Raw genomic sequence first — 22,628 nt, forward strand, 5'->3', positions numbered from 1 at the left:
TTACAGCATGACTCGACTGCAATATCTGGACGACCACCTTCAAAAGGTTAAAGTTGGTGTAAACTCAGCAGACAATAGAAGTAAAACGCAACTTCGGTAGCAGGGAGTGAAAACAGAATGTAAGCGTATTAAGTTGGGCCCCAAATGGTTGAATTGAAGATGTTGGAAGGAAGTTCCAAAATAAAGAATCACACAAAAGCTTGATTCAGAAAGGTTCAGCATACCTAAATGTATTATGTGTTTAAAAAAGTTGCATTAAGTGAAAGCAATTATACGCGCTCAACTTTCAGTTTGACAAAAATAACAATAATGACCAGAAACGTTTCTATGGTAACAATGAAGAATTGCGCTTCAGAAACTTTATGTGTGATATATCCATTTGAAATATTTTTTTTTTCACAAATACTCCATATCAAGACTTACTAACGTCACTGATTACTTCATAAATCGCTCAATCGATTAACGGAGTATTTATATTTATATATTCTGTTGTTTCTACACACCCGTTTTTCTATTTTCAAACCGCTGCAAGTACTTTCATGTGTTTGCCCTATATTTACTGCTATTTAGTCATGCTGAAATCACAAAAGAAACGCGAGTGAATTGCCACTTAAACACAATATAAATTTACACAGCTTTAGCTCATAGTTATAAAATAAATATCACTTAGCGCTAACGCGTGGGGAATAGAATCGAAAAATAAAAACCGAGCAATTTGTGTCTTGCAATGATGGAGTTTTAAGTATCGAAAAAATATATATAGTATATTACAGTGAAACAAACACAATGGAATACATTACAAACAAAAAAATAAAATAAAAAATATCGAAAAGGCTACTCAGTGAATCGAGTTTGAATTGCTTTGAAAGTGCCGCAGAAAAAGTTTACGAGCGCAAAGCGAAGTGTTGCAAGTGATGAACGAGTAAGTGTGGCAAGTGGAGCACTCGCGATGTGTTGTGACCCCAAAGAGCTATAAAAACGGCAAGTTTTTTTCAACCGTCCGAAGCACAAGTGCTTAAATAGAAATAAATACACACGAAGACTGGCACAAATCATAACAAATGAATAGCGCAAAGGGTGGACTAAAAGAAGAAATTACAACAAAATCACAAGAACAAAAAAGCCGAAGCAATAATAAACCATAAATCGTTTTTAATGGCAAAGCCAGGAGTTAAACAATGGCAAGCAGGGCCATGATTGACAGCGGAAAGCGCAACGAGTGAGCAAACAGACGTAAATCTCTGGGTGTGGTGGTGGTGAGGAGAAGCTTTGTAATTGTTGCTGCGCTTTGATTTTTATTTGCTTAAGTCAGTTGATAAAAATTTATGACAAACTGATATTCTAACATTCAGTGGTTAACGGCAAAAGTGTGAGTGGAAGTTGACAGTTTTGATTTGCTAACTCTGGCAAATTGTGGAGTGATGAGAAATTATGGCTGTCACAGGCAAACTGCAAACGATAGTAGGAATTTTTTTTTTCAGATGGAGGCTTTACAAATAATTCCATGTCCAATTATGAAAAATAAAAAAAAGGAGTCGATCCAATTGATATCGCTTGTTTATAAATTTCATTGAAAATTATTGTTTTACAAGTGGCAACCGAAAAAAATAGTTTAAATTATAAACGATCTTAAATTTCTTTAGTTAGACATATAAATAAAAATTTATGTTTGCTTATCTTCCTAAAATTTCCAAATATATGGTAAAAAAAAAAGTATCAGTGAACCTATACTAATGTAATTTATATATTCGGCGGCAATCTCTCTCTGAGACTGCAAAAAAATAAGAATTAAATTTCGTTTTTACTTTAAGTCTCTTCGAATTCATCTCTATCATCTTTGTTTTTGCATAGAATTTATTAAGAATTAAAGAATAAAAGTAATACAAAAAAGATTTTTGGATTTGCATGTGTGATTATGATTTTATGGGTGACGAAAGTCTGCGTCGTGAAAATGCACTCAATTTTGTTCGCCACTGTAAATATATGTACTCCTCATCACCATACGGCTAAAGAATTTAGAGTGCTCTACTACGTTGTCAGAGATGTGTTTTGCGACCTTAACTCGCCATCGTTCTTAAGATCTACTATCAATCATTCATACCCTTACTGGCTTTATATCCAAAACGCAAATCAAAATGTGTTCAATCGATCCATACCGTATGATGGAAAAAGTTGGTTCCAGTATTGAGAGAAAAACTAACGCAATTGAAATGCAACACCCCGTGTCACATTTGATCCGATATTACAGCATTATTCTTATAAAATCGTGTAAGACTGTTGACAATCTGAAAAGTACTAAGTCTTAAGAAGTCATATTCTACCAGGCATCTGGCAGACTTTTGAATTTAAGTCTAAGTCCTTTGACTCAAAATACTTATAAATTCATATATAAGTAACTAAGTTGCACAGAAAAGTATGCGTTTTCAATATGCTAATGATGTGTTTTCACAAAGTTGCCAAACATATTGCACTAATTTCGTAACCACTTCGTCTTTTGTTGACAGTATTCAGCTCAGACGCAAAAAACATATGTATCAAACTACTTCAATATACCTACTACCACAATATTTTATACTAATAACTATGACAAAGTAAACCACCAACATATTACATTCATTTGTACGTATTTGCCGAAGCACCGAAGCACTGTGCAACATGCGCTGCTTACACGTTCATAACTGTGAAAGTTATGCTTTATCTCTAAGTAATTTGACCAGAATATGCAGCCAAGCATTAAAAGAAATTTGTTAGCAACTAACCGAAAACAGTCATGGCGTATGAGTAACTTTTCTGTATGCAAAACATATTCAAAGCACACCAATGGAAAGTTTGCAACAAATTTCCGTAAATTAAAGTTTAGTTACTTTCGACGAAAGTTTAATGTCATTTTCTAACTTGTCACTAACATGCCAAAGAGCACGCACATACACACACACACACACATGCATAGACTGAAGCAGAGACCAGCAGGCAAACAAACAAATTTCTACATGAATGCACGAGAGCGTGACATGTGTGTGTCATTGTGGCAATGTATGCATATTTATGAGTGTGTGTGCTTGCCAAAAATTGAATGTGTGTGTGTGAGCGTGCGTTTGTTATTACCGTTACGCGAACCGGCAATGTTGGATTGCCATTTTAATTTACATGCAACTGCCATCAAAATAACGGGCAACAACAACACCAAAAATAAGTACGACCTGCAATTTGCAGCCGTTATAAACTGCAACAACAACTACAATAATCATAACCAAAAGGTACGAGCAAACTTTAATGTTGGCAATGAAGCGAATTTGCCGCTCGCCGCTCGCCGCGCGCCGCGGGCTTTCTGCTGACTTGCAAACCGCGTGCTGATGCTTTGGTGTTGTTATTGTGCTGGTATACCAACGTGCATGTTGCAGGCCCTGTAACGCAGGTCTGGCTCGCTGGCAATCGATTGCCGTAGTTTGACGAATCGCATGACTGCGGTTGTGTGTGTGTTGTTGCGTTTGCAGTGAAACTTATGAATTTGCCAGAGCGTGTTCTTGTTGTTGTTTATATGTATATGTTGTTCATATTTATTTATGCGCATATGCGCGCGCGTATGTCACTGAAGTGTGCAACAGCTAAAACATATGCACACTTCAACATGCAACACGCGGGCTAGATAAAGTACTTGGAATATGCGCTGCTACAAGCGGCTGCAGGCGGACAGACAGGCACACGTACTTTCGCAACGGCCACACTATGCGCTCCGAGTTCTCCCACCGCCACCTTCCTCACTCTGCTGGCACATGTGAGGAAACTTATAAAAGTTTTGCGCGCCAAGTGCTGACAGGCATGTCTATGAGCTATTCAACCAATCCGACTGCCGCTGCCTGCCGCCTGCCGCTCATTCGAGCTGTCAACCAGTCAACCAACCCGCCACGCAGCCAGTCAGTCAGCCCAAAATGCCACACGTTAAGTACTTTATTTACAAAAAGCAAAGCGAAACCGAAGAAAAAACAGAAGGCAAAACAAAACCAAAAAGGCATTAAGATCCATACGCTCGAACTATTCAGGAGAACAGTAAACATTTTATGAATGTATTTGTGTGACTGGAGTTCGGGTCTTGTTTATTTGCGCACACTCACACCGACACAAACACATGTGTGTGGTTTGACTTGTAGTGTGAGTGTGTGTGTGTGTAAATGCAATCGACATTGACGTCGCTGACGGTTTGATGAAATGCGCTATGAAATATGCAAAAGTGCGCGAAATTTGTTGTTCCACTGAAATTTTAATAAACGGCTGACATGAGTTTTGCATTAATGTTGCCTATTACAGCGGTCTTTAGGCGCACAAATGAATGTCAATTATTTTGAAATGTTTGGCTTTTCTTACAACGCTCTATGCCTACTGTTGGCATTGTTGCTGGCAATCCGTTGCTAGCACATTTGCTGGTTGTAGACCTCATGCTAATCATATGTGTAATATGGCAATTTTGCTTTATGCATGAGAAGGCTCGCTAAACGCCAGACGTCAATTATGTTCGTATTTATAGAGCCGACGAGTGATGGTGAGCGCAAATGGAGAGTGGGTTGGAATTGTTTAGCAACACTTTAAGTGTGCTTTCTCGTGCATTATTGATATTTATTCATATGCTTATATCATGTGTATATATCAGTTTATATAATGGAAATACGCACTCTCAACGAATTATTGCTAACAGGTTTTGCTCGGTGTTCTCTTGGTTAGATGTCATACAAATAGATAAAAAATAGATAAAAAAAAAACATATTTTCATTTATTTTGATACAAATCCTTTTTAGCGTTTTTAGCGTGAGCTACTTCTGACCCATTCAAGCAATCCAATGATTAACCAAATTTTACATATGTTATAAACCTGAAATGTATAGAAAACCAGCCACTTTTTGCAAACTTAGCAATTCAATAAAATGTCTTCTCATTTGACAGAATTTTTCGATTTTCATAGTATATTCATTATATATTTTTAAGTAGTTTCATTTTAATTTAAAAAAGAAATAAAATAAAGAATAAGGTTTTTATTACATTTTTTATTACAGTTAGTTAACGATATATTTCGGCAGTGCGAAACAAGGATTTTTAATATTCAAACCACGAAGAGATTTTAAGACTAATAATTTCCATCTTCATCATCGTTTCTAATGGTTAGGTTACCCTACATGTATTAGCTCAACTTATAATAACCTCAAAACTGTGACTGAAATTTTAATACCTCCTCTAGCTAATGAAAAATATTTAATTCAATTTTCTGACTCAAGCTGAAAGCTATTCTGAAAGCTACAAAACTGTTCATCCATAATAAGTAAATGTATTTCAGTGGACTTTCTGTTGTTCTTCGTTCATACGAAAATACTGGGGGAATTGCTCGCAATTTGTTCACCTAAAGTATATGTCCACTGCTGGTGATAAAATAGTTCAGATGTTATTTAAGTGAACAGTAATAAATTTTAAAAGCAGCTAATTATGAATATGAACTGTTTTGCGTTCGAGCTCAGAGAGAAACTCATTAGTTGAAATGATAGCTTTGAGCGGTTATACCCGTATTAACTTGCAGGTTAACAAATTGTTTTTTTTGTTTTTTTTTTTTTTTTGTATAAACTGAACCAAGAAGGAAGCGTCAGAGACCCTATAAAGTATATATATAAATGATCAGTACGTTGAGCTGAGTCGATTTAGCCATGTCCGTCTGTCTGTCTGTCTGTATATATACGAGCTAGTCCTTCAGTTTTTAAGATATCGTTTTGAAATTTTCTCTTCAAGAGATTTGTCAGAACTACCGATATCGGATCACTAAAACATATAGCTGCCATACAAACTGAACGATCGTAATCACGTTCTTGTATGGAAAACTTTCACGTTTGACAACATATCTTCATGAAATTTGGTGTGAGTTATTGTTCATAGAAATAATGTAATATCGGAAGAAATTGTTTAGATCGGCTTACTAAAGCATATAGCTTCCATACAAACTGAACACATAGTTACAAAACAAGGGTATTTTAGCATCGGTGCAGCCGAAGTTAACGTTTTTTCTGGTTTTTTGTTAATTTTATTTTCAAAACGCATTTTATTTAATTAATAAATAAAAAAAATGTGCATTTATAAAATTTTGTATTCTTTAAAAATGAGATATTCATTTTGAAAAAATTTTGATGGCCTTGATCCCGTTGCCGATATCGAATACGGCCTCCGAATAGAGATGTATAAATATGAAAACAATTTTTTCGCTTCAAATTATATGAAATTCGAAAGCTTATACAATTATTAATAACTAAAGTATAATTATATCTAAGAGAAATGAAAGTTGCAGGCCAATCGGTCCTGCATAGCCAAAGATACTTAAAGACATATGTGTGAAAAAAAAAGTTGGAATCCAAGTGAACAAATTCTCACAAATACGCTAACATCTTCTACACTATTTGCCGAATAAGCCTAAAACTCTTACAAAATATTCCATATTTTATGTTAACTCGACATACCAGCAAATTTTTTATTTTTTTAAACTTATTTTCTTCTTAATACCACCAGAAAACTGTCGCGTGAAAATTATACTTCAAAAAATGTGTCTTGCTAAGTGGGTACCACTGTCCTTATTTACTATAATTTGCGATTTTTACAATAAATAAAAAATTCGAACCAAGAATTTGTCGCAAAGTTTGTATTTATAACCAAATTTCGCTTGGGGAATAATTGCGAATGTTGGAAAATCCTCACGGTGATTCAGTTTTATAAAAAACACAAGCCTACGAGTTTTACAGAGTCTCCGAAGACAGTCAACAGGTCGTTGAAGACATGCTGCTTTTTTTACGACCTTCGATCTCTTATACTGATGAAAAACTTAACAAGGTAAAGGGTGTGGTGCTTGAAAATCGTCAGGCAGGTGTTAGAGAGATGGCAAGAGTGCCACAAAACTTCAGCGAGTTCGTTCGAATGACTTTGGTGGATATTTGGGCTATGAAATGCGTTCTTGCTTGAGACGTCCCAATAAAGCTGAATTTTTTTTTTTAACAGTACCGTAAATAAATCTCTTTAGACACGCTTGATCATGCGAACTCCGATCCCCCATACGTGCAGAGCATTGTAACTGTCGGCGAGGCACGGGTTTTTGAGTTTGATATGCTAAGAGGTCAAAAATCATCGAAATGGAGGGAAAAACCCACGCCAAAGCCGCCTAAAAATAAAGGTGAAGCTAATTTTTTTGTACCGATATTCGTGATTTGGTGCATTATGGATTTTTTCTGAAGATACAGATGGTCAATAATTCTATTTAGCTATATGCAGGCGCTTACGTGAGCACATCAGTCAAAATGGGCAGAATTGTGGAAAAACAACGATGAGATTTGGGTCTGGAAAAATTGTTGGCATAAGTGTTTTACATATGGCTGAAATTACTTTGAAGGCGACTAAATAAATAAGAATGAATAATTGGATATCTTTAATTTTATATAAAATTTTTGGGTACCTTTTTGTCACAATGTATAGTTATATATCAGCATATATATGTATAGGTGTTCTGCCACGAAGCAAGTTACATCAAGCACTATCGTTAAAAGTTTCAACCGAAGGAATGTCGGCAATTGCTTATACTAGATCCCTTAGGTATTTAGTGATTTCCTCGGTTTTTATGTCTGAGTGAGATAGACATATGTATGTATATGTATATGTATATGTCTCGATAAAACAAATGATTAATTTTCTAGCAGAATTCTATGCCTATATCTATTACTGTATGGGAGCCAATCTCCGAAGTATAGTTTCCATGATTTTAATTCTACTCCTTACTCTATACCCTCTCCCCAACACTAGATGTTATTATGCTATTTCCGGGTGCCGACCAATAAATATCTCTGCAATAGCTTATTCACAATGCTTTTGGTTGTACCCAGACCTCATACTAAGACATTAAGAATCAATGAAGAAACTTCACATTTTATTAAGCTTTCTGGTTGTCCAAAAAGTAAAAGTATTTAGCTTTGTCTTTGTTCTCAACTTTGATCTATGGTGCTCCTGCGCTATGATCTTATGCTAATTTAATAACTTGGACGGTGTTGGTTATAATATACGTATTGATTTTGTCGAGAATACCCAAACTATTTATTTTCAATTATGATTAAATGAATATAATTTTTATTCAAAAGAAAATTAAATTTATTTTCAAGCGCCTGCGAACGACTACTCCGTTTGCTTGCCCTTAACGAATGCCACCATAGTCGATTACACTATCGATGACAATTCAGACTCGGTGTCTAAATTTATTTTATAAGCTAAGGTGGTAACTATGCATCACTTTTACATAATTCTTGATTTTTGATTTCTACATATATAAACATATAACTGAAATAAAACTTAGAAAAATTTTAATTCTAACTAATAAGTTATGGGCACAAGCTCAATAGTTCTGATAGAGGAAATTCATTTTTATATAAAATTATCAAGAAATATCGCCTTCAAGCAACAACTAAAAGCTGCATCGTCGGCAGTCCCTCAAATTTCGGTATTTTGCCCGAAAACTGTCGCAATAAAATATTTAAATTTCAATTCTGCTCAACAAAGTTAGGCGTAAACTGCTCGAACCCTCGTTATTACGTGGGGAAAAATGAGAACAGATAAAGCGTTACAATAAAAATAAAGTAGCGAATTAAACTTTCAACTTTCGCAAAAAATTGAAATAAATAATGTGACAAAGGTCAAATAAATCTTAGTCTGTAACGCACAGTGAAGTGGAGTTGTCAGGGGCTGGAATATTTAGAACGCAACAAACATAAATAACCATAACCGGCCGTTATAACTAGTGGGAGGACAGCAGCTGGAGAAAAAGTTATGAACACCGCAAAGAGAGCAACCATTTTTATCAACACAACAGCAGTCACAAGCTGTGGGCAGGAAAAAATGGAAAACAGCACTTGCCTGTAATTGTGACTACCAAACATATATTTAGCCTAGAGCACACAGAAGTTCAAAAAACCAAAAAAGAGACGAACGAAAACCGCACATGGAACGAAGGCGTGAAAATACATTAAAAATATTATGCACACACTTCTCAAAGTAGAGGAGAAACAACGGAGGAGCTAGCGGATACACCCACACAAACACAGACACGCCCATTTAGCGGCAGTTGCGAGCAGAACAGCAATGATTATCATCGCCTCGCTTGAGCCACAATGACTGGCGCTAACCACAAGAGAGGCGATAATAGCAGCGGCAATAGCAGACAGCCAAAGCCAAAGCTGGCGCAAAGCGATTTCTGCTTTCTAGGGAAGTATTTCGCAAATAAAAAGTTGCAGAAATATGTCACGCTGAAACATCTGCAGGATAAGGCCACAAAGCCAGGGTCACAACAAAAAGAAACTGGCGACAAGAGCAAACACAAGAGAGTGCTGCGTGTGTCCTTGAAGAAAACGTGTGAAAAGCCTACACACCTGCCCGCAATCAGCGCCAGTTGTGAGACAATACTAGGCCACAAAATGACAGTTATATGGCGCAGAAGGGCGAGTTAAACCACAAATATAGCTGCTGCTAAAATAGAAGCAAAACAAGATAATACAAAAATAGCAAAGTAAACGAAACGTTAAAAGGCAGTAAAAGTTAAAATGAAAAGCGCATTGTGATAATAGCACACGCACTCTACATAATTGAAGTAATACGTGGGAGAACACTTATATGCACAAACATATTCTTGTACCACGGCATAGACAAACGACGCATTGACACGTAAAGAGCAGATGGATTTACTTTTTTGCAAAGGGACAGGGTGTTGGGTAATAAAATGTTAAGTTTTGATATGTTACCTTATGTTATGTTAACTTGAGTTATGCCCTGTTATTTCAGGTTAAGGTTAGTTATGTTAAAATTTACTTAAGTAGTGTTAGATGTTGAGTTAAGTTAAAATAAGAAAAAACGCTAACTTCCGCTGCACCGAAGCTAATATACCCTTCGCAGGTGCATTTCTTTTATTAACTATGAATTAAGTTCATATGGAAACTTTATGCTATAGTAATCTGATCTGAAATTTTTTTTTCGGAGTAATTCATGTCAAATTTCGTGAAGATACCAGCTTGATTCCGATTGTTTGGCTTGTATGACAGCTGTATGCTATAGTGAGTAGGTCTGAACAAATGCAAAAGTTTTCCATACAAGAACTTTTTTCCTATCATTCAGTTTGTATGGCAGCCATATGTTATAGTGTTTCAATATCGGCAGTTCCGACAAATGAGCAGCGTCTTGAAGAGCAAATGACGATTGCAAAATTCCAAAATGATATCTTAAAAACTGAAGGACTAGTTCGTATATATACAGACAGACAGACGGACATGTCTAAATCGACTCAGCTCAACATACTGATCATTTATATATATACTTTATGTTAAGTTAAGTTAAGTTAAGTTTAGTTAAGTTGAGTGAAGTAAACTTATGTTATGTTATTTCAAATTTAGTCATGCTATCTTATGTTAGATATGTTCTGTTGTGTTTTGTTTCCCGTTAAGTTACGTGGTTTTACGTAGGTATTACCTTTGACCGATATTATGACATTACTATCAAATATTCATCAATTATATATCAAAGAAGTATTATAGGAATATTAATAGTGTATTTCATGAAACTAACAAACGCACTAAATACTGAGAGAGGATAAATAAACTTGAAGTATCATTAAGTTTTGGTATGTTAAGACATGTATCGAAATGAATTTATAAAATGATTTTTCTTGAGTAAATTGTTTGCTAAAATCACACACAAATTCGATAACAAAGGAGAAATAAAAAACTCTTCAAAAGAGATAAAATTTCCTTTTTTCGTGACACCCTGTTTTTATTTGCATGCTCACACAGTATATTATATGCCAAAAATGCTGGCGATGCCTTTATTTGACATAAAAATATTATTTGGAATTATTAGAGCGCTTGAGAGACCAAGCAAGTGAAAATAAAAGGAAAAGTAAATGGAAAATACACAAAATGAAAATGAAAGTCAGGGAAAGCAAATAAAAGTGATAAGTCCACTTAGTGAATGCGTAAAGTTACATGTACAGTTTTTTTCTGCCGGCAACACGGTTTTATGCCGCCGCCACGGCCAAGCTAAGACAGGCGGAAAAGTAACTTTTTACACGCTTATTGGGTGATTATGCATGCAGGACGGAGAACAGTTCACACCCACAAGGCCACACTGCGGAAAATGTGAAAATATGCAACAACAAACACTCAAACCGTAGAAGAAAAAAACAAACAGGAGAGAAAATATTAGCAGGTAATGAAGAGGAAAGCAGCAATCAGACAAACAGCGAAGCCTGAAATGCCTGCACACAAGCACAGAGATAACGCTTACGCAGCCATGAGATGGCAGAAAAAATCACTAAAGTGTCCGGTGCGCAGTGTAGCAGAACGAATCGTCATTCAAGGCAGAACTGCTATCTACGCATAGCAACAACACCGCACATACACATAGATGCGTGTATGTGAAGAGCAAGTACATAGATTGAAAACTAGGGCGCGGTGTGTGTTTCTGCGGAAACTGCTTGCTAGTGCTAGTGGAGCGTAACACACGTATATAACGCTTATCAAATTAAGTGTGAAATTGAATAGAAGCCCGTACGCGCTGTGAAGGAAGCATGAAAGCAGCAACAATAAAAGCAGCTGATGCAGCAGATGTTCAGCTCGATTTCGTTGCGTTAGCTGTTTTACTATTCCTAGTCAGCTATTGATGTGATAACATTTTTATCTTCCAGCTGCCGAGAAACTGAGAAATAACGCTTACTTTTGCGATGGCAAGTTGAAGGATTCACCTCTGCGAAATAGCTTACTCACCAACGGACGACGGTGCGGATGTGGAACATATACATACATTTGTTGGTGTTTACATATAATATATCCGTGAGAGAACGCCTAGAAATGCATGTCGTGATGAAGATATACATATGCTTTGCAGGAAGTGTTGATTTATGGTAAATTTATTAAGCTGAAACCCTTTAATGCTAAGGTAATGCATTGCTCTCTTTCTTGCACCATGTACTTAACGGTTTTATTAAAAATTTTGTTGAATTTTTCGATTTTTTCGCGATTTTGTTGCAATTTATAAGCAAATAGATAAATTTTCGCTAAATTTACGCATTAAGAAAGCTCTACAACTGTTAAGGTGGTTTACTCTCACTATTTCTATGCTAAAGCGGTAATATCAGAAAATATGATTTTAATCATAGATCTCTCTCATAGATATATATTTTAATCATATTCTTAGGCAAATATACATAAATTTATGTAAAAGGTGACAAATACCGCACAAGTTATCTCAGTCGTTCTTCTTTAGTTGACTTTTCACACTTGAAGTAGATCTTCCTCCTGCTCTTCATTACTGGCTAGACATCGTCTACGTTTTTAGCCTAGTTAACACCAGCACATATCTAGTTGCTTTAAAGCCGAAGGAAGGAAGGTACCTCGACATAAAAGTTATCGATACCTTTAATAGTTTTACCAATTGCATAATTTCCAAATTTATAGATGACTACTCGTATAAGATCGATTCTAGTTTATTTGAAATGTAGCAAACGCTGCATTTTCAAGCTTCGATATTTTAAGGTTTTGGAAAGTAAACGAGTTTTCATTCAGAAGATATATTGGAAAGATTTATATGGAAGATTACCGTGAACAGTTTTGGTGTCTCGAAGAGGTAAGCAACCTGATTGACTGTGTTTAGAGATGTGTTCTTTTTAGTAATAAAAGTGATCCAGAAAAAATAACAGGAAAATACGAGTCGTATTTTCAGTTCCGCGCTCATCTAAGATACCCACCACCAAATAAAGCTTTTGCCAAGTAAAAGTACCACTAAAGTTAAAGTTATTTGAAACATTTTAGATCCTATTTAATAACCCGCAAGAATAATGTTTATGTTTGGAATATTTCAAAGTTGTTTATCGATCATTCTTCAGAAATTGGCTTTGGCAAATCCTTACAGAAGATAATTAATTAAGAAATCGATTCCTACACATCTAAAAAATTTGTAAATATTAGGATGGGTCAAACAATTTTTTTTCTTCTTTTCTTTAGAGAAATAGGTTCTTAGATAACTCAAAAAACATCTCTTTCACTATGAGCTTGTAAAATATATATATATAAAAGTGAACGACTTCATTCTTGCAGTTTAACATTTTTTATTACTATTAGACAGGAAACCCATCTTTTGCTTCCAAATACTCGAAAAAATATCTCCTTCCATACATTTTGTAGAAAATGAATGCTCTTTAAAAGGTATTAAAGGTTGAAGTTTGATTACATTAAGGGAACGTTATTCTCATGACATCCGATTAATGAAAAAACAATAATTCTAAATTTTTACCTCTCGATTTTGTAGGAATATCACTGCTCTTTTTCAATCAAGTAAAACGTTTATGAGATAACAATCATAAAACGTCAGTAAAAAAAAAATAATAATACAGACAATAAAAAAAAAAATAGTATATTACATATATTTATATAAAAAATGTATTAAAATATGTGTAATGAATTGCTAATTGTTTCAACAATCAGTATTGAAATATCCACGTACACGCTCACTCAAACATACTTCACACACGTCTACTTCACTTTATCACTCACTCATTCACAAGCGCACATGTACGTTAAGTAGAGATGAATGTGAGCATATATTATTATACTTACCCTATCACCTTTCTCGCCAGTCATTCCCGGATCACCACGTTCACCTTTCTGACCCTGCTGACCACGTTCGCCCGCCGCTCCGGCATCGCCTTTATCACCTGGTGGACCCTTGGGTCCTGGCGACGAGCTGCGCATCGGACGCATTGAATTGCCCATTAAGGATTCCTGTGTTTGTTGTGTTATATTTGGCAGGTATGTCGGGTGTGTATGTGTGTGTGTGTGGGGGAAAGTATAAAAATGTGAAAAAATATATTAGTAAAGTTTGGCCAGACAACAGGTGCTCGAATATGCTGGTCAAAATGGAAATTGGTTATTTTGGCATTTCTCACTTTCGGCCTATACAAGTATGGAAAGACCAATGTGTTTTGTTTTTCCTCAAGCCCCTATGTAGATTTGCTGGCTTTGACCCACTATTTTCGTTGCTTTCCAGCTTATCTTTGCTATTTGCTGTTGTTATTACTACCTTTTGATTTTCGAAATACTTTTTTCTTTCTTGTGTTTTTGCTATCCTTTGTAGGTATGTGAAAAGGATCTTTTGATAAATGATGCGCATTCAAAAGAAAATCTCATTTTACTATTAACGTACGTTTCCAATTCGACTGGTTGTTGTTATTGTTGTTGATTTTGTTGTGTTACCACGTTGGTCGCCTAACGCTGCTAATGTGTTTAACCCTTATTCCATCATTTGTTAGCCTGCCAAGCGAACAAACTACACTAATAAATATACATGTCGCAAGCATACAAGCACACATATAGTACAAAGGTAGGTGTACATGTGTGCGTCTCCTACCCAATACGCGCCTGTTGACAGGGGAATGCCGCTTAATTTCAAGCTCCAAAGCTGGGGCTAACGTGAAGCGTCTGCGCTGGAAGTTGTGTTGAGAGATTTGGGATTTTTTGGTTTTTACTTTTGCTTTTTTACGGATATCTGTGTGAGCATGTGTTTGTTGTTGGAAAAAAAGTTTGTTCACATTCCCCATGGAGATGTGTGCGTAGGCTCGTAAAATGTGTGCCTTTATATGTCGAGTCAAAGTGTCGCCAATTTGCGTCTGCTATTTTGGTTTAATTTTCTCGTAATTTTAGTGGACACTAACGAGCGTACAGTTCTTTGTCTGAGGCGATAACTGGACACTAAAGGGCTTTTAATGTATTAGAACGGGTGCGGGAAGTGGTTGTGTGATTTGAAATATTTTCAGAGGCATTTATGGTGAGGGTTGTAAATAAGTGATGGAAGTGTAAACATTTTTCTAATCTGTGTGATTTTTTCACTTTCAGAAATCGCCGCATTCTGAATAAAAAGCAGAAAGTTGCTTAAGTATAACTTAAAGCTTAAGTAGGGATGCACTGAAAAATATTACGGTCGTATAAATTTAAAAAATAAAAAATTTTTAGCAGATAATGTTTGCTCGCACATGGCCCTGTTTTAGTCACCAATTAGGGGTCATTGGGTTCCCATGCAACGATTTTGAGATATTCTTAAGTCTGTTAGAAACTTTTTTTAAATTTACTTTTGGTTGGAAAAATGATAGCCATGAAGCAAGCTGTTGGTGTTGTAACGGCAGAGCTGCGTCGAATCGACAGTACTTGGTAGGATAAAAAATCTGGGTTCGTTGCGATTATGTAGACTCGACTTTCATGGGAAATGACATCGATCTGGGCACAGCCGGCTGCTGAAGCCTGAGCATTGAAATGTTAAGAAGCTTACGCTTCAAATTTGATTGCCCTCTTCATATGCTCTGCATTCTTCTATTTGGTTTTATTCAATCACTTAAAAAGAAATCTCAGGGTTTCATATTTGACGAATAAGCAATAGATATAGCTTTAGAAAACAATAATTTTCCGCGAACTTTGGAAAGGAATTTTAGATAAGCTAAGCATTTCTTTAAACAAAAATTTGCGAAATTCTGAAAGGTAAGCTAAGCTCATTCATTACATGTTATTCAAACATAAAAATAAATATACTATTAGAGTTAAAATAAATTAAATTTTAAATTAAAACTATAAGCACAATTTAAATAAAATTAAAATTAGAACTGAAACTAAAATTAAAATTAAAATCAAATTTAAATTAGATAAAAAAATAAATCGCAACTAAAGCTATTACCAAAACTCAAACTAAGAACAAAATGAAGTTAAAATTAATTTAAAATTRAAATTGAAATTATAATTCATAATAAAATTAAATTAAAATTAAAAAAWATATATATTTTAATTAAAATTAAAATAGGTTTATTCGACTGTGGTCACAATTATTATTTTGCCTAACTAACGAAAGTGAGAACATACTTATTAAAATAAAAAAAATTTTTAATATGAAACTGGTGAATATTTACTTTCTGTTTGTTTTTTTTTCTTTCCGCAGACTTAATTTTTGAAAATCTGTGCCTATTAAAATGCCCTATATCAAAATTTTTTATCTATTTGATGTTATTTTTTTCTACTAGTTCTGATTTTAAATTTTGCTTGTAACCCTTGCATACACTGCTTGAAAAAACGAAGAAAATAAACAAAAGCACATATATCAAATTCAATTTTCCTCCCTCAATCCTTGTAACCCTCAATTAAAAAAAGTTCAATAATGACTTGGTAAATTGCTGAGCAAAGGTGCGCAATCACGATGCAACAGACAGGGTTAATTTGCTTTGGCAACAACCGCAATAAAGCAGAGCGAAAACAAGGAAGCATACAAAAAATTAAATCGCAGCAGCCGACCCAATGAGCATATAGCATGGCTGCTGCTGGGGATTTTTTTTTTTTTTTTGTTTTTGGGAAATTTAATGACTGCATATGTAAAAATAATAATAATAATGATATTGCATGCTGTTGCGAGTTGTACGAAATAAAAACAACAATAAAACCACAACAACAACGCCGCCAACGACAATGGTATTATTAATAACAACAGTGGCAAAAATATTTAACTGCAGCTAGCAATCTCACTTCCTGCCACACAACGTCATGTCACAGACACACACAGTGAAAGAAATATATACATATACATATATTCATGTAGAAGTATTTGTATGTATATAAGGGTGTCGCACATACATATAACAGCATATGTATGAAGATGTGGCTGTCAGCGGCTTCACTGTCTGGCATATAACACATTTATAGGTATGTAATCATACATACACACATATCTTTATGTGTGCCTCTGTGGTACATCCATATAAAAATGCATCCTGCTTGGCATTTCCGCCCCACAGCCACAAGCCACAGTTATGGCTGCCTACCATTTCGCCATCCGCATACGCTGACACCGCAAATGTTCCACCATTCTGTGCGTACATGACGTATGAGTGATATTTTTGCCACAGCAGCAAAAGCACAAAAGTTTGTTCTACAAATACAAGTGCAAATACATATGGACGAAAGAGTATTTCTCATAACTTTTAGACGCGCATATGAAAATCGCGATGGAATGTGCATTTGTATTACACATGAAAGTGAACTGTATTAAATGGAAATAAACTTCGCACAGTATGACTATAAAAAGTTAAAAAAGTAAAAAAAAACGCAAAAAAAAAAATATTTTAGAAAAAAATCTATAACGAGTTTGTTTTTTAGATTTCCTGTATATCTATCTGCGTTGAGTTTACGAAAAAAAAATTCAATATTTTCTGGAAAAAAAAAAAAAATTTGATTACATAATACTTTTTGTCGCACAGTGCACAGGGGTATTAAGTATGATTTTTTTGTTTTTAAATTAACCGTGTTTGTTGTGTGCTTTTATGGCTTTTGTCTTTGCAGCTGCTGTATGCAAATTATGTTGGTGGCAGGAAGGCAGTCACACTAGCTTTTAATTTTGTGTTTGTATTTTCGCTGTTCCATTATTATCTGAAAATTGTTTCTGCACAAGACCTTTTAATTTTTCTCAACCCAAATAAGCTGATGCTTTACTTTAAAAAACTTATTCAGTGAATACTTTTTTAGTATCCAAAACATATATTTTACACATTTTTGTTCCATACTTTTACCATGCATAAAAAAAGTTTTTTGTTTTTTATACCTTGAAAGTCCTCGTGGGGTTCCAATTAATCTGTTAATACGTTATTTTTGATAGGATATTTTTATGAAAGTTCAAGAAAGATTAAATACTTTTAGACATTTTTTTATAATCAGTTAATTTAAAAAAAAAGGATTCTGTTTACTTTAATAGTGTTAAGTGAAAAAAACAAAGAAACTACTGGCTTTTCCAATAAGATTGATATGATTTCGAAGTGTCGTTTCGGGCAGTTTCTTTTGTTGTTTGGAATCTCAGCATGGAAAAATACACTATGTACAAGAGCAGCATTTACAAATTATTCAATTTTTTATCAAAATAATCGTTCTCCGTGCGCTTTTCCATTTATAGTCATAATAATCGACCACCTGTGCTCGCTATTCGGCGAATTATTGACAACTTCGAGCGGACATTTCCTTTAAATATGATTCAAGTGTCACTTAGACAAAGGATTACTCGAAGTAATTAAAAAATATTGTTACCGTTCAGGTAAGTTTTGATGAAGACCGCAATTTTTGGATTAAAACGCGTTCTTAAGAGGTAGGACTGCCTCAAACCACAACCTGGCGGGTTTTGGTTTACAACGGTATAATATTTGTTCTCACTCAAGAACTGCAGTTAGTGACCACCGTGAATGTCCTGAATTTTCTGATTTTGTCTTTAAACAACTTGAAAGCGATAAAGAGTTTTTAAGAAAATCATCCTCTCCGATGAGGCTCATTTTCATCGGAGGAGCAGTAAATTAACAAAACTGTTGATTCTACAAATTTTTCATGAACAACCATTTAATCACCAAAATGGACAGTCTGGTGTGGTTTCTGATCTGACGGAATCATCAGTCGTCGATAATTGCTGTTTTACGACCGCAATTGGAAGGTGTTGATCTACCAAACAGCACGTGCAACAACAGAATTATTGAGAGAAAGTTTGAGTTTTCGATTATTTCAAGAAATTGTGAGAATGAATGGCCTCCAAGAAGTTGTGATGTAACTACTAGGGTTACTTGAAGTAATTGGACTTGAGCAACTAATCAGACTCTCTCCAAGCTTTAGGAGCTAATACTGAACGTGATATTCATATTCTATTTGATTTAGTGGAAAAAACACTCGAAAATTGAAGTTGTGGTGGCTATTTGTATGATGTTCAGAACTTAATTGTATCGATTGCACTTCACTTTAAATAAAAAATTGAATTTTTCTTAATAATTGTTATGTTTTTTGTTAAGAAATCATATCACTCCTATTTGAAAACCCTCTATAATATACATATATTTAGTAAGTATAGATGTTTTTAAAGAAATATTTTTTATTTATACATAATATATTATAATGTAGATGATTGTATGTATAACGCTCAGCTTGTTTAATTAAAGTTAATTTTTACAAAAAATGAACTAAAATACATAAAATATACAGAAAAAAATAATTTAGCGTATAAAACGTTTTGTTTTTAATATCATTATCTACTCAATAAATATATTATTTATACATTACAATAATCATTTTTATATAGTATTTTAATATTTGATAACTTTTAGAAACAAATGTTTTAAACCAAATAATTCAAATTTAGGTATTTTCAAGATTATAATGTTAATGAACAGCAGACCTGTGTAATACTGAGTAGTAATAGTACGTACTTAAATACTTTAATTTTTATCTTGAAGTACTTAGTATGTACTAAGTACTTTCAGAATTTTCAAGTACAAGTATAAGTACAAGTACAAGTAATTGAAAAATACTTGAAATTTACTACAAGCACTTTCAATTACTTACAACTTTGAAACCAATATCTAAAAGAAATAACAGAAATTAATGACATTTTTATATTTCTTATATACTGTATATATAGATTCAAGTACATTTTTCAATTCTTTTCAAGTACTTTCAATTCTTTCAAATACTTTCAAGTATTTGTTAAAACTTCAAGTATTTTTTAATTACTTGTACTTGTACTTGTACTTGTACTTGACAATTTTGGGAATGCCAGTACCAGTACCAGTACAATTCCTTTAAAATGTACTTATTACAAGTCGTACTGGTACTTGATATTACCCAGGTCTGATGAAAAGTTATGGCTCTAAAACGTTTAAGTGTCGCCACTAACAGTCGAAATTCGGTGGACTTAATACCAAAAGAGTTTTTTAAGTTATGTTTTACGATTCGCTCAATCCACTGTTGAGATCCACCCTTAAAGGCGCTAGCTATGAATATGAAACTGATTTGCTGGTCATTCTCAGTATGTAAAATTTAGTGGCACTAAACTGAATGGGGTGTTTATAATAATATTAAATATTTACATGAAATTTTTTCACTGAAATTTCGTATATTTTGTCGTTTTTCGGCAGCTAAATTTATTCCCTTCTTCCTCCACTCCATTAAATGTAATAAATATTGGGACAATAAAAATGAAAATCAAATTTACAATCTCCCAAATTGCTATACCTTTTATTTTACGACTACAACAACAACTGCAACTATTAATACACCAAAGGAAGCGCTGACCTTTTTCTGACTTTGCATAATTCAACGGTACTGCTCATTAAGCACAATGAAACAACAATTTAAATTACATTCTACAATTGCAATGACATTGCAATGAAAATGGAAATTTCTTTTCGATAAAAATGCAAATGACATGTCAATGGAAACACTTTCAACGTAATCGACCCGAAAATGCAAAACCGACAGCAACAAGCGGGAGAGCGCAAAAACAGCTGAGGGTAAGACAGCGCAAATCGCGGCAACAAACGTGCTTGACTATCAATTTTCTGGGCGGCCGCATACTAATCAACCAACAAAATCGCACCATGCAAATGGCGAAGGGAGCCAACGGCATACCCTGTTTGACAGCCATGGCCAGAGCATTGAACCCGCTCATTATCTAACAGGGAGTTCGTCTTTTATTTTGCGAACACACCCACGGCAAATAACAAAGTTACGCTAAATACGTGATCCGTAGAACGGAAATGGTATTTGGAGTGAGAGAAAATCAAATCATATTAAATGAAAAGAAAATTATCGAAAATCTCTCGAAGCGAAATCAATGACCGTGCAAAAAATAAATTAGCAACATTGAAAGTACAGCTATGTGGCAGTAACTGACGCTCTGGTTGCACGAAACTTACACACGCACACACACAGATGATTATAAAAAATGTAGTTCGCAAGCATCTGAATCCGTTACCCCAACGCTTATGTTTACCAGCAACAACTTAGCAGAAGCTGTGCAGCAATCTGCAGCATTTCAGGGTGAATACTTACAAATTAAGGAAAATTCTCCAAAAAACTATAAAAACATAAACCAAAAAAAAAAACAAAAAAAGTAATAAAAAATTGAGCGCAACAAATTTGCGACAGACAAACGAGGAAACAAAGAAAACGAAAAAAAAGTAGAATAAGCGCCGCGCCACAAAATGTTGTAAGCGCTATCAGCTGGCGCAGAGTAATAGCTGCGCGGTGAAATCACTTTCGGTAACGCGTACACGTTTTTTCTGCTTCAACACTTTCTGCGGGAATGAATTTAAAGCAATTTTATTTATTTATTACTTTTCTCTCTTTAAACCGGAACGATTTGTTTCTCGCTCGCCACTCTTCACTGCTTGTTTTGAATTAGTTCTTCCTGCATTTACTCCTTGAGTGAATTCCACATCACCTTAGAACACTCGATCCCCCTTTATGGCTGTAAGCACATTTTTCTTCCATTCACCGCACTCTTTTCAGGCTATTTCTCTTGACTCATTGTCCATCGCGCTTACCTGCCAGGGCGCCAAAACACTCGCCGCGCTTTACCCTAAATGCATGTACTCATTAGAAATTCGACAATTTCCTTTTTCTATTAGCTGTGGCAGAAGAATTTTCCACTAAAAATTAGGCTAACTCATGCGCGCAGACAGGCATCGAAAAATTGGACAGCATTAAAAGGTAATACGAAGAGAATGAAGGAAATGGGCAATAAAAATAAGGCAAATTCAGTCAAGTGGAAGCTTAGAATTTTGCAACGGGTGTGAAAGGTGCTACTAATAGCCGTTTAGCGAGGGTGCGGGTAAATAAGTATAAGCAGATAACATTATTATACATTTGCTATTTTTTTAGTTAAAGAGACGCCATGTTTTCAGGCAAAATATCTAACTTTTCATTCTACGCGTATTCCGAAAATCAAAATTCTTATAGAAGTTCTAAGTAGTGAGTCTACAATTTAAATTAATTGTCATTGGAGAACATTAGGAGGCATCTCTGAGTATGTCTAAAAAGCCGAAAAATTGTCGAGATTGGGATTTTAAAAAATTTTAAGTTTTTAGTCGATATTTATAAATACTTCAAAAATCCACAATGCATTTAAAAAAAAACAAAAAGATTAAATATTTGTTGAGTTAAAAAATATCTCTCAAAGCTAAAAAAACGTACTCCACTATTGTGAACCTGGCCTTTTTCGTGCTTTTAGAAATAAGAAATAAAGTAGTAAACTGGATTGAACTGAGCGGCTACGTTTTAAATTCCTATAACTTAAAATCTATTCAATATATTAATTTTAATCTCAGTATGTTATTTCTGAGACACTATTCGTATGTAGACACTATCGATATAAAAAAGAAAAATAAAACTTTCACACTCAATGTGTTTCTTAAGTTCGGTTTTAAAAGTTTGCTTTTCAAACTCTTTGCGTGCTGTATGGTCCTACACAAAATCTTTCAGACACATCAACAATAACAACAAACTATAATAAGATATTACGAATAACACCAGTTATACGAAAACAACGTTAATGCAAAGAATATTTTCTTACAAAACTGCAATTAAGCAATGAACTGCAATGAACCGTTGCTGCAACACTTAAATTCTCGCAATTAAGGCGGAAGTCATACCTCGTTCATTCGTTTTTTGAAAATAAAAAAATAGGCTCATTATGCTTTCTTCTGTGCGGTTCTTCTTTTCTTCCTTGGTATATCTGCGCAACGGCTGCATTTG

At 34.6% G+C, this 22,628-nt stretch overlaps 1 protein-coding gene across 7 annotated transcripts in view; it reads right to left on the reverse strand.

The window, feature by feature from the left end:
• The window catches only part of LOC108969624 (collagen alpha-1(XVIII) chain), a 396,591-nt gene that overhangs the window by 76,265 nt on the left and 297,698 nt on the right, over positions 1 to 22,628 (reverse strand). For 6 of the 7 annotated variants that reach the window (XM_018934460.1, XM_018934459.1, XM_018934458.1 and 3 more), the window contains exon 12: positions 13,656 to 13,820. In XM_018934460.1, coding sequence (XP_018790005.1) covers positions 13,656 to 13,820 — 165 coding nt within the window. Of the gene's footprint in view, positions 1 to 13,655; positions 13,821 to 17,667; positions 17,698 to 22,628 lie in introns of all 7 variants that reach the window. The other variant, XM_018934454.1, reaches the window with a different exon arrangement.

This window comes from Bactrocera latifrons, unplaced genomic scaffold (genome assembly GCF_001853355.1).
Source record: "Bactrocera latifrons isolate USDA-ARS-PBARC rearing strain unplaced genomic scaffold, ASM185335v1 scaffold_26, whole genome shotgun sequence".
Taxonomy (NCBI): Eukaryota; Metazoa; Arthropoda; class Insecta; order Diptera; family Tephritidae; genus Bactrocera; species Bactrocera latifrons.